The sequence below is a fragment of the Myotis daubentonii genome, chromosome 12 (assembly GCF_963259705.1).
Source record: "Myotis daubentonii chromosome 12, mMyoDau2.1, whole genome shotgun sequence".
Taxonomy (NCBI): Eukaryota; Metazoa; Chordata; class Mammalia; order Chiroptera; family Vespertilionidae; genus Myotis; species Myotis daubentonii.
Window position 1 is genome coordinate 14,991,774 of NC_081851.1, and position 16,204 is coordinate 15,007,977.

Consider the following 16,204-nt stretch of genomic DNA (forward strand, 5'->3'; position numbering starts at 1 on the left):
TTCACCTGGAAGCCCCTTCGCTGCCTGTCCCCAGCCCTGCACTAGGTGCTCTCTGTCTCTGCCACATTCACTCTTCACAACAGCCCCCAGAGGGAGGCAGGAACAGTCCGTTCCTACACACGAAGAGGCTGACTTGGGTCAATTAAGGAATGAGCCCCAAGTCACAAAGCCAGCCAGTGGTGAAGTTGGGCTGGAACTCAGGATAGAGAGCTCCAGACCTGTCTCTTCACTGCCCTCAGCAGCCTGCACCCCATCCTTATGGAGCCTGTGTGGTTAAGGAGCCCCGACTAGTATCAGCGATGTGAGCTGGAGCACATGGAGGGGCTTCACGCAGGAAGAAGGCCCAGCTCTCCCTCTATGGCCACTGCCCCCAGCATTCTGAACTAGTGTTCCAGCCGGTCTACCCACCACTGGTGATACTCACCAGTATCACCATAATCCCAGGCCCTGAGCTCCCATTACACAGCCTGCCCCTTCGCCCTTACAACCAACTCCTAACCAGCCTTTAAAACCCAGCCGGAATTGCACCCTCTGAGTAGGACTTCAACTCCACTCTGCCCCACCCACTGAGTCAGATGCTGGGCACCCAGAGTGCGTACTATGAGGCAACACTAAGGTGGCCTGTCCCCCACCCCAAGGCTAGTCCTGCAGGACAGGCCTGTGCACTTCTGTTCTCACGGGGCCCCCAGAAGTGTTCAGAGACACTTGTCAGCTGAACCACACCATGAGGGGGAGTCAGAGGTGCCATGTGAGTTGGGTCCTGACAGACCTGGGGAAAGGCAGGGATGGACAAGTGTCCAGAAGCAGAGTACAGCATGGAACGAAATGATTTATAGCTACTATTCCAAGGTGCCTCAGTTTTCTGGGGGTGTCAACCTTCCCCATGTATTAGGCAGCAGAAACATCTAAACCTGCTTTGCACACCCCACCACCGCAGAAGTGAGAGAGACCAGACCCCGAGAAGCTGTGCCTGCGTCCTAAAGTGGCAAAGGCTCCTCTTGCTCCCCCTTCAGTCCCTCAGACGGGGTGTCCCAGTGGTTCACCTCCAGCTGTGTGTCCTTCAGAGAGGTTTCAACCTCCTTGGTATGGGTCTGCAGCTCCTCCTGCTCACGCTTCAGTCCCTAGTACAGGGCCGGCCAGTGGTTCACCTCTAGCTTAGTGTCATTCAGGGAGGTTAGCACCTCCTTGGTGTGGGTCTACAGCTCTTCCTGCTCCCTCCTAAGTCCCTAGTACAGGGCCTGCCAGTGGTTCACCTCCATCCAGCTGTGTTTTGTACAGAGAGGTTTGCAGGTTACTGGTGTGGGTCTGCAATTCCTCCTGCTCCCCCTTCAGTCCCATGTACATGGCCTGCCAGCGGTTCACCTCTAGCTTCGTTTCCTTCAGGGAGGTTTGCACCTCCTTAGTATGGATCTGAAGTTCCTACAGCTCCCCCTTCAGTCCCTCGGACAGTGCCTGACAGTGGCTCACCTCCAGCTAGTGTCAGTCAGGGAGGTTACCACCTCCTTGGTGTGGGTCTGCAGCTCCTGTTTTGCTGTCCCTCATGCCCTTTGAACTGGGTGTGCCCGCAGTTCACCTCCAGCTATGTTTCGTTCAGAGAGGTTTGCAGCCAATTGCTGTGGGTCTGAAGCTCTTCCTGCTCCCCCCTCTGTCCCTTGGACAGGGCCTGCCAGCGGGGTTCACCTCAAGCTGCCTGTCATATAGGGAGGTTTGCAGCTCCGTGGTGTAGATCTGCAGGTCCTCATGCTTCTCCCTCAGCCAGTTTCATTGGGCCTGCCCGCGGTTCACCTCCAGCTTTGTTTCATACAGGGAGGATAGCACCTCTTTTTCGTGGGTCTGCAGCTCCTGCTGCTGCCTCTTCAGCCCTTTAAACTGGGACTGCCAGCAGTTCCCCTCCTGCTGCTGTCATTCAGGGAGGTTTGTAGCTCCGTGGTGTAGATCTGCAGCTACTCCTGTTCCTCCTTCGGCCAGTTGCACAGGGCTTGCTAGCAGTTCACCTCTGGCTGTGTGTCCTTCACAGAGGTAAGCATCTTCTTGTTGAGGGTCTGCAGCTCCTCCTGCTGCCCCCTCAGTCCCTTGTCCGGGGCCTGCCAGTGGTTTACTTCTAGCTTCCTCCTGTTCAGGGATGGTTGCACCTCCTTGCAGTGGGTGTGCAGCTCCTCCTGCTCCCCCTTCAGTCCCTCTTAGAAGGCTTCCAGCTGTTCATGTCTAGCTTCGTGCAGTTCAGGCAGGGTTGCATCTTCTTGGTGTGGGTTTGCAGCTCCTGCTGTTGCCCCTTCAGCCCTTTAAACTGGGCCTCCCAGTGGTTCACCTCAAGCTGCCTTTCATAGAGGGAGGTTTGCAGCTCCTTGGTGTAGATCTGCAGCTCCTCCTGTTCCTCCCTATGGCAATTGCACTGGGCGTGCCAGCAGTTCACCTCCAGCTGTGTTTCCTTCAGAGAGGTTTGCAGCTTACTGGTGTGGGTCTGCAGCTTTTCCTTCTCCCCCTTCAGTCCCTTGTACAGGGCCTGCCAACAGTTCAGGTCTAGCTGTGTTTCCTTCAGGGAGGTTAGCACCTCCTTGGTGTGGGTCTGCAGCTCCTGTTTTGCTGTCCCTCATGCCCTTTGAACTGGGTGTGCCAGCAGTCCACCTCCAGCTGTGTTTCATTCAGAGAGGTGTGCAGCTTCTTGGTGTGGGTCAGCAGCTATTCCTACTCCACCCTCAGTCCCTTGTATAGGGCCTGCCAGCGGTTCTCCTCTAGCCTTGTACTGTTCAGGAAGGTTTTCAGCTTCTTGGTGGGGTCTGTAGCTCCTCCTGCTCCCCCTTCTGTCCCTTGTACTGGGCCTGCCAATGGTTCACCTCAAGCTTAGTGTCATTCAGGGATGTTAGCACCTCCTTGGTGTGGGTGTGCAGCTCCTGTTGGTGCCCCTTAAGCCCTTTGACCTGGGCCTGCCAGCAGTTCCCCTTCAGCCGCTGTCATTCAGGGAGGTTTGCAGCTCCTTGGTGTAGATCTGCAGTACCTCCTACTCTGTAGATCTGCAGCTCCTCCTACTCCCTCAGCCATGTGCTCTGGGCTGGCCAGCAGTTTAGCTTCAGCTGTGTGCCTTCAGGGAGGTCTGTTGCATCTTGGTATAGGTTTCAGATCCTCCTGCTCCCCGTTCAGTCCCTCATACAGGGCCTGCCAGCGGTTCACCTCTAGCTTCCAGTTGTTCAGGGAGTTTTGCACCTCCTTGGTGTGGGTCTGCAGCTCTTCCTGCTCTCCCTACAGTCCCTCATAAAGGGCTTGTCAGAGGTTCACCTTCAGGTGCCTGTCATTCAATGAGGTTTGCAGCTCCTTGGTGTAGATCTGCAGCTCCTCCTGCTCCTCCCTCAGCCAGTTGTACTCTGTGGGCCAGCAGTTCACCTCCAGCTGTGTGCCATTCAGGGAGGTTTGCAGCTTGTTGGTGTGTGTCTGTAGCTCCTCCTGCTCCCTCTTCAGTCCCTTGTACAAGGTCTGCCAGCGGTTCTCCTCTAGCTTCCTGTCCTTCAGGGAGGTTTGCACCTCCTTGTTGTGGGTCTGAGACTCCTATTCCTGCCTCAGCCAGTTGCACTGGGCCTGCAAGCAGTTCACCTCTAGCTTCGTGTCGTTCAGGGAGGTTTGCACCTCCTTAGAGTGGGTCTGCAGCTCCTCCTGTTGCCCCTTCAGCCCCTTGAACTGGGCCTGTCAGCAGTTCACCTCCATTTGCCTGTCATTCAGTGAGGTTTGCAGTTCCTTGTTATAGATCTGCATCTCCTGCTCTTCTCTCAGCCAATGGCACCGGGCGGGCCAGTGGTTCACCTCTAGTTTCGTGTCGTTCAGAGAGGTTTGCTCCTCCTTGGTGTGGGTCTGAAGTATTTCCTGCTCTCCCGAAAATCCCTCATATAGGGCCTGTCAGAGGTTGACCTTCAGCTGCCTGTCATTCAATGAGGTTTGCAGTACCTCCGTATACATCTGCAGCTCCTCCTGCTCCTCCCTCAGCCAATTGCACTGGGCAGGCCAGCAGTTTACCTCGAAGTGTGTGCCTTTCAGGGAGGTTTGCAGCTTTTTCCGGTAGGTCTGTAGCTCCTCCTGCTCCCCCTTCAGTCCCTAGTACAGGGCATGCCAGAGGTTCACCTCTAGATTCTTGGAGTTAAGGGAGGTTTGGACCTCCTTGCTGTGTTTCTGCAGCTCCTCCTGCTGCCCATTCAGCCCCTTGAACTGGGCCTTCCAGCAGATCACCTCCATTTGCCTGTCATTCAATGAGGTTTGCAGTTCCTGGGTGTACATCTGCAGGTCCTCCTGCTTCTCCCTCAGCCAATTGCACTGGGCAGGCCAGCATTTTACCGCCAACTGTGTGCCCTACAGGGGAGTTTGCACCCCCTTGGTGTGGGTCTCGTGCTCCTACTCTTCCTCTCTTAGCCAGTTGCACTAAGAATGTAAGCTGTTAACCTCCATTTGCCTGTAATTCAGTGAGGTTTGCAGTTCCTGGGTGTAGAGCTGCAGCTCCCCCTGTTGACCATGCAGCCTCTTGAACTGGGCCTGCCAGTGGATCACCTCCATTTGTCTGATATTCAATGAGCTTCGCAGTTCCTGGGTTTATATCTGCAGCTGCTCCTGCTGCCCATTAAGGTCCTTGAACTGGGCGTGCCAGCGGATCACCTCCATTTGCCTGTCATTCAGAGAGTTTTGAAGTTCCTGGGTGTAGATCTGCAGCTCATCCTGCTGCCCATTCTGCCAGTTGCAGTAAGAATGCAAGCAGTTAACCTCCATTTGCCTGTCATTCAGTGAGGTTTGCAGTTCCTGGGTGTAGATCTGCAGCTCCCCCTGTTGACCATTCATCCCCTTGAACTGGGCCTACCAGGGGATCACCTCCATTTGTCTGATATTCAATGAGGTTTTCAGTTCCTGGGTGTAGCTCTGAAGGTACTCCTGCTGCCCATTCAGCCGCTTGAACTGGGCTTGCCAGGTGATCACCTCCATTTGCCTGTCATTCAATGAGGTTTGCAGTTCCTGGGTGTAGATCTGTAGCTCATCCTGCTGCCCATTCAGCCAGTTGCCCTAAGAATGCAAGCAGTTAACCTCCATTTGCCTGTCATTCAGTGAGGTTTGCAGTTCCTGGGTTTAGATCTGCAGCTCCTCCTGCTGCCCATTCACCCCCTTCAACTGGGCCTTCCAGCAGATCACCTCCATTTGCCTGTCATTCCATGAGTTTTGTAGTTCCTGGGTGTAGATCTGCAGCTCCTCCTGCTCCTTGCTCAGCCAATTGCACTGGGCAGACAAACACTTTACCTCCAGCTGTGTGCCTATCAGGGCAGTTTGCACCCCCTTGATGTGGTTCTCCAGCTCCAACTCTTCCTCTCTTAGCCAGCTGCACTAAGAATGAAAGCAGTTAACCTCCATTTGCCTGTCATTCAATGAGGTTTGCATTTCATGGGTGTAGATCTGTAGCTCTTCCTGCTGCCCTTTGAGCACCTTGAACTGGGCCTTCCAGCAGACCACCTCCATTTGCCTGTCATTCAATGATGTTTGCAGTTCCTGGGTGTAGATCTGCAGCTCCTCCTGCTCCTTGCTCAGCCAATTGCACTGGGCAGACAAACACTTTACCTCCAGCTGTGTGCCTATCAGGGCAGTTTGCACCCCCTTGATGTGGTTCTCCAGCTCCAACTCTTCCTCTCTTAGCCAGCTGCACTAAGAATGAAAGCAGTTAACCTCCATTTGCCTGTCATTCAATGAGGTTTGCATTTCATGGGTGTAGATCTGTAGCTCCTCCTGCTGCCCTTTGAGCACCTTGAACTGGGCCTTCCAGCAGACCACCTCCATTTGCCTGTCATTCAATGATGTTTGCAGTTCCTGGGTGTAGATCTGCAGCTCCTCCTGCTTCTCCCTCAGCCAATTGCTCTGGGCAGGCCAGCACTTTACCGCCAATTGTGTGCCCCTCAGGGCAGTTTGCACCCCCTTGGTGTGGGTCTCGAGCTCCTACTCTTCCTCTCTTAGCCAGTTGCACTAAGAATGTTAGCAGTTAACCTCCATTTGCCTGACATTCAATGAGGTTTTCAGTTCCTGGGTGTAGATCTGCAGCTCCTCCTGCTCCTCACTTAGCCAATTACACTGGGCAGACAAACACTTTACCTCCAGCTGTGTGCCTATCAGGGCAGTTTGCACCCCCTTGATGTGGTTCTCCAGCTCCAACTCTTCCTCTCTTAGCCAGCTGAACTAAGAATGCAAGCAGTTAACCTCCATTTGCCTGTCATTCAATGATGTTTGCAGTTCCTGGGTGTAGATCTGTAGCTCCTTCTGCTGCTCATTCAGCCCCTTGAACTGGGCCTTCCAGCAGATCACCTCCATTTGCCTGTCATTCAGAGAGTTTTGAAGTTCCTGGGTGTAGATCTGCAGCTCCTTCTGCTGCCCATTCAGCCAATAGAACATGAACTCCCAGGAGATCACCTCCATTTGCCTGTCATTCAGTGAGGTATGCAGTTTCTGGATGTAGATCTGCAGCTCCCCCTGTTGACCATTTAGCCCCTTGAACTGGGCCTGCCAGGGGATCACCTCCACTTGCCTGATATTCAATGAGTTTTGCAGTTCCTGGGTGTAGCTCTGAAGGTACACCAGCTGCTGATTCAGCCCCTTGAACTGGGCTTGCCAGGGGATCACCTCCATTTGCTTGTCATTCAATTTGGTTTGCAGTTCCTTAGTGTAGATCTGCAGCTCAATCTGCTGCCCATTCAGCCAGTTGCCCTAAGAATGCAAGCAGTTAACCTCCATTTGCCTGTCATTCAGTGAGGTTTGCAGTTCCTGGGTGTACATCTGCAGCTCCTCTTGATGCCCATTCAGCCCCTTGAACTGGAACTTCCAGCGGATCACCTCCATTTGCCTGATATTCAGTGAGATTTGATGTTCTTGGGTGTAGATTTGCAGTTCCTGGGTGTACTCCTGCTGCACATTCAGCCCCTTGAACTGGGCTTGCCAGGGGATCACCTCCATTTTCCTGTCATTCAATGAGTTTTGCAGTTCCTGTGTGTAGATCTGTAGCTCATCCTACTGCCCATTCAGCCAGTTGCCCTAAGAATGCAAGAAGTTAACCTCCATTTGCCTGTCATTCAGTGAGGATTGCAGTTCCTGGATGTAGATCTGCAGCTCCTCCTGCTCCTCGCTCAGCCAATTGCACTGGGCAGATAAACACTTTACCTCAAGCTGTGTGCCCTTCAGGGCAGTTTGCACCCCCTTGATGTGGTTCTCCAGCTCCAACTCTTCCTCTCTTAGCCAGCTGCACTAAGAATGCAAGCAGTTAACCTCCTTTTGTCTGTCATTCAATGAGGTTTTCAGTTCCTGGGTGTAGATCTGTAGTTCCTTCTGCTGCTCATTCAGCCCCTTGAACTGGGCCTTCCAGCAGATCACCTCCATTTGCCTGTCATTCAGTGAGGTTTGCAGTTCCTGGGTGTAGATATGCAACTCCTCCTGCTTCTCCCTCAGCCAATTGCACTGGGCAGAGCACTTTACTGCCAGCTGTGTGCCCTTCAGGGCAGTTTGCACCTCCTTGGTGTGGGTCTCGAGCTCCTACTCTTCCTCTTTTAGCCAGTTGCACTAAGAATGTAAGCAGTTAACCTCCATTTGCCTGTCACGAGCTCCTACTCTTCCTCTCTTAGCCAGTTGCACTAAGAATGTAAGCAGTTAACCTCCATTTGCCTCTCATTCAATGAGGTTTGCAGTTCCTGGGTGTAGATCTGCAACTCCCCCTGTTGACCATTCAGCCCCTTGAACTGGGCCTGCCAGGGGATCACCTCCAGTTGCCTGATATTCAATGAGTTTGCAGTTCCTGGGTGTAGCTCTGAAGGTACTCCTGCTGCCCATTCAGCCCCTTGAACTGGGCTGGCCAGCGGATCCCCTCATTTGCCTGTCATTCAATGAGGTTTGCAGTTCCTGGGTGTAGATCTGTAGCTCATCCTGCTGCCCATTCAGCCAGTTCCACGAAGAATGCAAGCAGTTAACCTCCATTTGCCTGTCATTCAATTAGGTTTGCAGTTCCTGGGTGTAGATCTGTAGCTCATCCTGCTGCCCATTCAGCCAGTTGCCCTAAGAATACAAGCAGTTAACCTCCATTTGCCTGTCATTCAGTGAGGTTTGCAGTTCCTGGGTTTAGATCTGCAGCTCCTCCTGCTGCCCATTCACCCCCTTCAACTGGGCCTTCCAGCAGATCACCTCCATTTGCCTGTCATTCCATGAGGTTTGTAGTTCCTGGGTGTAGATCTGCAGCTCCTCCTGCTCCTTGCTCAGCCAATTGCACTGGGCAGACAAACACTTTACCTCCAGCTGTGTGCCTATCAGGGCAGTTTGCACCCCCTTGATGTGGTTCTCCAGCTCCAACTCTTCCTCTCTTAGCCAGCTGCACTAAGAATGAAAGCAGTTAACCTCCATTTGCCTGTCATTCAATGAGGTTTGCATTTCATGGGTGTAGATCTGTAGCTCATCCTGCTGCCCATTCAGCCAGTTCCACGAAGAATGCAAGCAGTTAACCTCCATTTGCCTGTCATTCAATGAGGTTTGCAGTTCCTGGGTGTAGATCTGTAGCTCATCCTGCTGCCCATTCAGCCAGTTGCCCTAAGAATGCAAGCAGTTAACCTCCATTTGCCTGTCATTCAGTGAGGTTTGCAGTTCCTGGGTTTAGATCTGCAGCTCCTCCTGCTGCCCATTCACCCCCTTCAACTGGGCCTTCCAGCAGATCACCTCCATTTGCCTGTCATTCCATGAGTTTTGTAGTTCCTGGGTGTAGATCTGCAGCTCCTCCTGCTCCTTGCTCAGCCAATTGCACTGGGCAGACAAACACTTTACCTCCAGCTGTGTGCCTATCAGGGCAGTTTGCACCCCCTTGATGTGGTTCTCCAGCTCCAACTCTTCCTCTCTTAGCCAGCTGAACTAAGAATGCAAGCAGTTAACCTCCATTTGCCTGTCATTCAGTGAGGTTTGCAGTTCCTGAGTGTACATCTACAGCTCCTCCTGATGCCCATTCAGCCCCTTGAACTGGGCATTCCAGCGGATCACCTCCATTTGCCTGTCGTTCAATGAGGTTTGCAGTTTCTGGGTGTAGATCTGCAGGTCCTCCTGCTTCTCTCTCAGCCAATTGCACTGGGCAGGCCAGCACTTTACCGCCAGGTGTGTGCCCTTCAAGGAAGTTTGCACCCCCTTGGTGTGGGTCTCCAGCTCCAACTCTTCCTCTCTTAGCCAGCTGCACTAAGAATGCAAGTAGTCAACCTCCTTTTGCCTGTCATTCAATGAGGTTTGCAGTGCCTGGGTGTAGATCTGCAGCTCTTCCTGCTCCTTGCTCAGCCAATTGCACTGGGCAGACAAACACTTTACCTCCAGCTGTGTGCCTTTCAGGCAATTTGCACCCCCTTCGTGTGGGTCTCCAGCTCAAACTCTTCCTCTATTAGCCAGTTGCACTAAGAATGGAAGCCATTAACCTCCCTTTGTCTGTCATTCAATGAGTTTTGCAGTTCCTGTGTGTAGTTCTGTAGCTCCTCAGGCTGCCCATTGAGCCCCTTTATACTGATAGCAGATACTCATTTGCAATGGCTCATGTACATAATGCTATTTATAAGGTACAGGACCCCACAGAAGCAATAGGGAACAGGGCTACATAGGAAGCATCCTGGGAGGCTGCCCTAAAACCAGTGGGGCCTCTACAGATTCTAGTGACTCTTCCAGACCCTGACCTACCCAATCTAAAAAATGTGAAATCCATAACCAATCTTTTTCTTTTTTTTATTGCTTAAAGTATGTGTCCATTTTTTCCCCCCACCCTAGACAGTCCCCTAGCCTCCCCTATCCCCCGGTGTCTTATGTCCATTGGCATAACCAATCTTTATTCGAGGCCTTACAGGCTTTACATTCCCCCCAGAAAGCAGTCCAGAAGCACGTGCAAGATGCTCTGCCTGTATCAACTTCTGATCTGGTCCATCCTTTCAAACCCGGTGACTATGTTTAGATAAAGAAATTTGCCACCCAAGGACTGACTCCTACCTGAAAAGGACCACCCTCATGGCAATCAAGTTCGATGGGATCCCGAAGTGTCTTTACCACAGCCAGCTTAAGAGAACCAGGCAAAATAGAGAGTCCAGGACTCTTCAGGCCCTCTAGAGCAGTGGATCTCAACCTTATGGCCCTTTAAATACAGTCCCTCATATTGTGACCCAACCATAAAATTATTTTCTTTTTTTAAAAAAAAAATATATATATATATATATATTAATTGATTTTTTACAGAGAGGAAGGTAGAGGGATAGAAAGTTAGAAACATTGATGAGAGAGAAGCATCGATCAGCTGCCTCCTGCACATCTCCTACTGGGGATGTGCCCGCAACCCAGGTACATGCGCTTGACCGGAATCGAATCTGTTACCCTTCAGTCCGCAGGCCGACGCTCTAGCCACTGAGCCAAACCGGTTTCGGCCATAAAATCATTTTCGTTGCTACTTCATAACTGTAATGTTGCTACTGTTATGAATCGTAATGTAAATGTCTGATATGCAGGATGGTCTTAGGCGACCCCTGTGATAGGGTTGTTCGACCGCTAAAGGGGTCGCGACCCACAGGTTGAGAACCACTGCTCTAGAGATTATTCCTGGCCCTCATTCTGGGCCCTTATCTTATAAACAGGCCCACTGACTTTATTTGGCAGAGAATTAATTCTATGAAGCTTATAGTTCTCAGGGGTCAATATAACTCCCTCCCCAACAATGACACAAAAGAGTCAATGATTTGACTCATGTACATAAAACCAGTGGGGAATGAAGTATCCATCTTATACAAAAACTGTTTGAAATTTTAACCCTACTATTTGGCTTCTGTAAATGCTTGCTTGGTTAAATAATAAGGAAAATAAGACTACTCCCATTCCAGAGAGGCCATTAAACCTTCCCCGATGAACTTCTCAGTGCTGGCACCAGGCCAAGCCTTTGGTTGAGGTTTCAAAGCCCCAGAAAACAGGGGCTCTTTAAGAACTCGCAAAGGTGACCAGAAAACCCCATATTTGGGAGACAAAGAGGGTAAAAAGGTATAAATACAGGAAACTTCCTGTGTGACTTCGCCCAGAATTCTAGAGGCATTTTTCTCTGGGCCCGTGCGTAATAATAAATGTAATTCCATCTCTCTAAGCGTTGCTTGGTTCTTCTCCGGTCTTCTGTAACACCTGCTCCAGGCTGGGAGGTGCTGACAGAAGGTGGCAGTCCCCAGAGCAGGGTCAGTACTGGGCCTCCATGGGCTCTGCCCACCCCCCTTGTGGTGGGAAAGGACTGGTTGTGTCACCAAAGGGAAGCCCAGCTGGCACGCTGCTCAGCGGGGGGCAGCCTGAAGGGAAAAGTGGTGGGGTGGCCATCCCCTGCATAGCCTCAGCCTTGAGTTCCCCTCACCTGCCTCACTGGTTCCCTCCTACCACCCCCTTTCCAAGATCAGGAGAAGGGTCTAGGTGGCTGCAAGGGCTTTGAGTGGGGCTGGTCTTCACTCATTTCTCTTCCTTGTGGCCTAAGATGAAACCCTCGCCAGGCGCCTGAGCTGGTGGATTGAGGACAGAGCACAGTCCGCCCAGTCAGCTCCGCCTCCCCCTCTTCTGGGCGGGAAATGAGGAACAGAAGGAAACAGTGGGCTGTGCTCAGGTTTCCAGGTGTGACCTGCCCTGAGTGGATGAGTTTGTGGAAAGCCCTTCCCTCTCTGGGTCTGTTTTCTTGCTGGTGAAGTTAGGGGCTGCCTCGTGCCATCTGGCTTTTCTCCCTGACCCTGTGTTGCACCGGCCCCGCCATCCTCACCAAGGGCAGTGTGTGTGCTCTTGCCTCTCCCTTGCACAGCCCTGCACACTCGTCCCCAGTCCCCAGGCCCCCGGGCAGAAGTCAGCCATGGCCCACCAGTCGGCACGGTGGGAGGTACCCAGGGATCAGGGGCAGGCCAGTGCCCCAGGCACCCCCTCCCCCTGCTCCAAACCCCTAGACTGGGGGCATTGGCTGGGAGTCTCTTCGCCTGGGGCACTTGTTTCCAGGAGCTTAGGAGACTGTGATCCAGGCAGGTGGGCAATGACAAGAGCTGTCCACACTGAAGCTCGTCCAGTCTCCAGGGCTCCCACCTCAGCCTGTGAAATACTGGCTGAGGGCCGTTTGCAGGCTGGCCATGCCCCCACTAGGGTGAGAGTACCCGCTCGGGGGCATGGCTGGCCTGGGCGAGGAGCTGAGGGCCGTTTGGGGGTGGTTTGCAGGCTGGCCAAGGCCCGGCTTTGTCTGTGAAATACTCATCCCCAGAAATCAAGGTGCGGGCAGGGTGGGCTCCTTCTGGGCCGCAAGAGAAAATCGGTCGAGGTCCACCCCAGCTGCTGGTGGCGGCCAGCTATCCTTGGTCCATGGCTTGGAGACCCATCCCCCCACCCACCCCTGAGTCCCAGTCACATGGCCTGTGAGTCCAAATTTCCTCTTAGAAGAACACCTGTCATTGCAGGTAAGGCCCACCCAATCCAAGCCCTCCTCTGAACTTGATTACATCTGCAAAGGCCCTATCCCAAATAAGGTCACGGCCACTATTCCCATAGGCATGGGTTGGGGACACTGTAGAACACACCCCAGGAGAGGTATCACAGGCCACACGAAGGAGACAGAGGCCTGGGGTTGAGTGGAAACACAAGTCTCAGAGCAGCAAGCTGAGTATGAAATACCCCATAACTACTGGTAAACACAAGCAAGAATAACTCAACACATTTTCTTATGGGTAGATGGGCATCCAGGTAAATGAGCCCATGTGTGAAAAGGTTCATGCCCTGCTGACGAGCAGGGTTCCTTTGGTGGCAGTTTCTGAAGAGGCCTCTTGTCCATAATTGTTAGGGATCTCCTGTACGAAGTGAGAACATATCCTTGCACTCACCACCACGTCAGGGGACCAAGTGTTCTGAGAGGAGACATACTGAGGTTGCTGAGCCTTTTCTGGCACTGCCGCCCTCCCGCCAGCAGAGGGCGCCACCCCACCCCTCGAAGAGCGCTGCTCCCTGCCTGGATCCTGCCTGGCCAGAATTCAGCATTGGTAGCTGTGGAGGATGCTGCATCCACAGGTCAGGGAGCTTCTGCTGGTGGTTACCCGCACCAAGTGGCCTCTGGAAGCCCGGAGGGGGCGTGGGCTCTGGGGCGGCTAAGGCCATGGTGAGGAGTCTGTGCTGGGACCTCTGAGGGCCAGCCCCAGCAGTGCTCATTGCAGGTACTCCATTCCCTTCCCCCAGAAGGTGGCCAGGGCAGGGCATAGGGCAGGACGGGCTCCGGGCCCTCCTGGCTTGGGGGCTCCCGCTCTGTGGGTACCAGCTGCTTAGGGAGCTGGCCTTCTGAAGTCAAGGTTCTTTTTCAGCCTCACCATGGCCTGGCCCGCTCCTCCCTGCAGAGTGTGACAGAGCCCGGGCGCCTTCCTTGTGCCCTGTGCTGCCAGGATTCGGGGCTGTACCAGGGCTTCCTAGAGCCTCCCCTGCTCCCACTCCTGTGTCAGACTGAGATCCTCCACAACCAAATGGTTCTGGTTGGGACAGAATTTCAGAGAGTTGTAGTTAAAGCCATAGATCCTGACCACCTACAGCAGGCCAAGAATTCAATGGAGGTGAAAATACTGGTAAGAAGTTATTGGTCCACTTCTCACTTAACCTTCACTCATGGCATGAAGGACACCACAAATGACTGGTTCCAGGGAAGTCATTGTGGTGCCTCAGCCAATGGCATCCCCTGAACCCTGTGCCCCAGCGATGAGCTCTCCCGATGCTGTGCCCATTAAACTCCAGTTCTGTGGGGCCAGGAAGGTTCTCCAGTATCCAGATTTGTGTTAAAATTCCATCAGAATGAATGTATGTGCTTAAATAACTTTATCAATGTGAACAGTATTTCTATTTTTAAATGCTATACTAAGTTATTTTTTAATACACCAATATGAAATTTGAGAAATTTGATATAATTAAACTGGAGGCCCAGTGCATGAAAATTCATGCACTGGAGGGGGGTCTCTCAGCCCAGCCTGCCCCTTCTCACAGTCCAGGAGTCCCCAGGGGTGGGAGGTGACCCAGTGATCAGGGGAAGGCAATGACTCATCACACCTCTGCTGCTACCACTGCTGGCAATGCAAGCCACGCTTGGCTCTGGTTACTGAGCCTCGGGCCGGCCCTGGGCAGCTGGGCAGCCACCATCGGTAGCTTATCTGCATCTCAGGCCAGCCCTGCTTGCCTGAGCCTCAGTCAGTGGGGGGTTCAGGAGGACCCGAGGCTCCTGGCAGGGCTGAGGTGACCCCGGTGGCAGGCGTGTGGAGCAGCTGGCCCCACCCCTGCTGTGGGTGCCGCCATCTTGTGAGGGTGTGATGGTCCATTTGCATATTACCTCTTTATTATTTAGGATAATTCCACTTGTGTGTTGAAAACATTCATTCAACCTGAGTGGCTTTTATGCATGAATTTTCCTTGATGTCTAAAGAATTCTAATTTCTCTTTTTAAAGTTAAATTTGAACATAATATAGTGTATGCTCCTTAGGTTGATCTTTAGTGAAGGGGCCTCAATGGGGAGTTTACAGGTGACAGTTCACTGTCTTCCTCCTGCAACAGAAGACACCCATGAGTGGGCTGGCTTACCCCATCGGGTCCAGCACTCTTCAGCATGCTCCCTGGAACCAGAGAGGTCTTGCCACAGCCCAGGCCTGGTGTGCAGGGACCCTGGCCCATTGTCTCTCCAGCAGTAAGAGGCACCCGCATTTGCAAAGTAGGTGGCAGTTGGCCAGCAAACCCAGGCCTCACTTCAGTCCACACATGGGTGACACTGGCTAGAGTAGCCTGGCTGGGGGGACCTTTCCTCTCCAGGTGAGTTAGGGGTCTGGAAGGTCAAGTGGAGCTTCCTTAACAACTTGGGGCTCCTCGCTTTTCAACCTGGAAGCCAGAGTCCCTCCCTCCACAACCTACATCCTACAGGCTCTGTCATGGTTCCTGCTGGACCTGTGGCCCCCGAGCCAGGGCTCATGAAGTGGGTACAGTGTGCTGGGGAGGGGCTCAGAGACATCAGTCCAGCAGTTCCCTCCCTGGGCTTCATGGAGGATAAACTTGAGGCATTCCCTGGAAATCAAATTCTCAATCTTATATAAGTACTAGAGGCCCAGTACACAAAATTCGTGCACTGGAGGGGGGGGGTCCCTTAGCCTGGCCTGCACCCTTTCACAGTCCAGGAACCCTTGCTCCTTACTGCCTGCCTGCTTGCTGCTCCTTACCACTCGGCTCGCTGCTCCTTAGTGCTGCCATGGAGGCGGAAGAGGCTCCCACCACCGCCACTGCGCTTGCCAGCCATGAGCCCGGCTTCTGGCTGAGCGGCGCTCCCCCTGTGGGAGTGCACTGACAACCAGGAGGCAGCTCCTGTGTTGAATATTTGCCCCCTGGTGGTCAGTGCGTATCATAGTGACTGGTCGTTCTGGTCATTCCGCTGTAATAGTCACTTAGGCTTTTATCATATAGATGTGCATTTTTTCTGGGAAAGGGCCCTGCAGCTTTCATAAATGTCACTAAAATAGGTGAGAGATGGGTTTGGTCCAAAACTGCTCCCTTCTCACCTGGACTCCCTGTGGCTCTCTCTCTATAGCCAAGGTCTTCCCCTCATGCCTCCAACCGTTATCCACCCAACACCTACAATGCAGACCAGATCCACCTCTTTCTTGCTTAAACCCACTGAGATGGTTTCTTATCACACCTATGGCAGAACCCAAATTCTTTATGGAACCTACAAGGCCCAACATGGTTCCAGCTCCCTACACCTTGCCCATCACCACCACATTCCAGCCACACTGGCCAGCTTCTGTGCCTTGGTCACCCAGCCTCACTCCTGGTCTTGACACCAGCCGCTGGCTCTACTGGAGCGCTGCTGCCTTCACCCCAACTCTACCTCCACCTCAGGGTTGGCTCCTTTGCTGCCAGATGTCAGCTTAGAGGTCACCTCCTCCTCCTTGTGAGGCCTTCCCTGACCACCCTGCTGAAATCAACCTCTCCCCAGTCACCATCTCACCATCCTATTCCACTGCTACACAGAGCACCCATCAGTATCTGAGATTGGGTTCATTTATTGACTTGTCGGCTTGTTGATGATCTGAGAATGTAAGTTCCAAGGGCCTTGTGTACCTTGAATGGTTCCTGGCATAACAGAGGCACTCATGAACACTTCTGGAAGGAATGAGTGAATGCTAACTCCCCATTTCACAGGTGAGG

The 16,204-nt window shown here is 52.9% G+C and overlaps 1 protein-coding gene across 1 annotated transcript in view; it reads right to left on the reverse strand.

Annotated features, from left to right (window-relative positions):
• Positions 1–2,170: 2,170 nt before the first annotated feature.
• Positions 2,171–16,204, reverse strand: part of LOC132213910 (protein Daple-like) — an 88,846-nt gene continuing 74,812 nt past the window's right edge. The window contains exons 25-33 of the mRNA XM_059660790.1: positions 8,668–8,781; positions 8,143–8,256; positions 7,057–7,140; positions 6,418–6,711; positions 5,128–5,241; positions 3,934–4,080; positions 3,379–3,498; positions 3,099–3,237; positions 2,171–2,583 (exon numbers count right to left, since the gene is read on the reverse strand). Coding sequence (XP_059516773.1) covers positions 2,171–2,583; positions 3,099–3,237; positions 3,379–3,498; positions 3,934–4,080; positions 5,128–5,241; positions 6,418–6,711; positions 7,057–7,140; positions 8,143–8,256; positions 8,668–8,781 — 1,539 coding nt within the window. The remainder of the gene's footprint in view (positions 2,584–3,098; positions 3,238–3,378; positions 3,499–3,933; positions 4,081–5,127; positions 5,242–6,417; positions 6,712–7,056; positions 7,141–8,142; positions 8,257–8,667; positions 8,782–16,204) is intronic.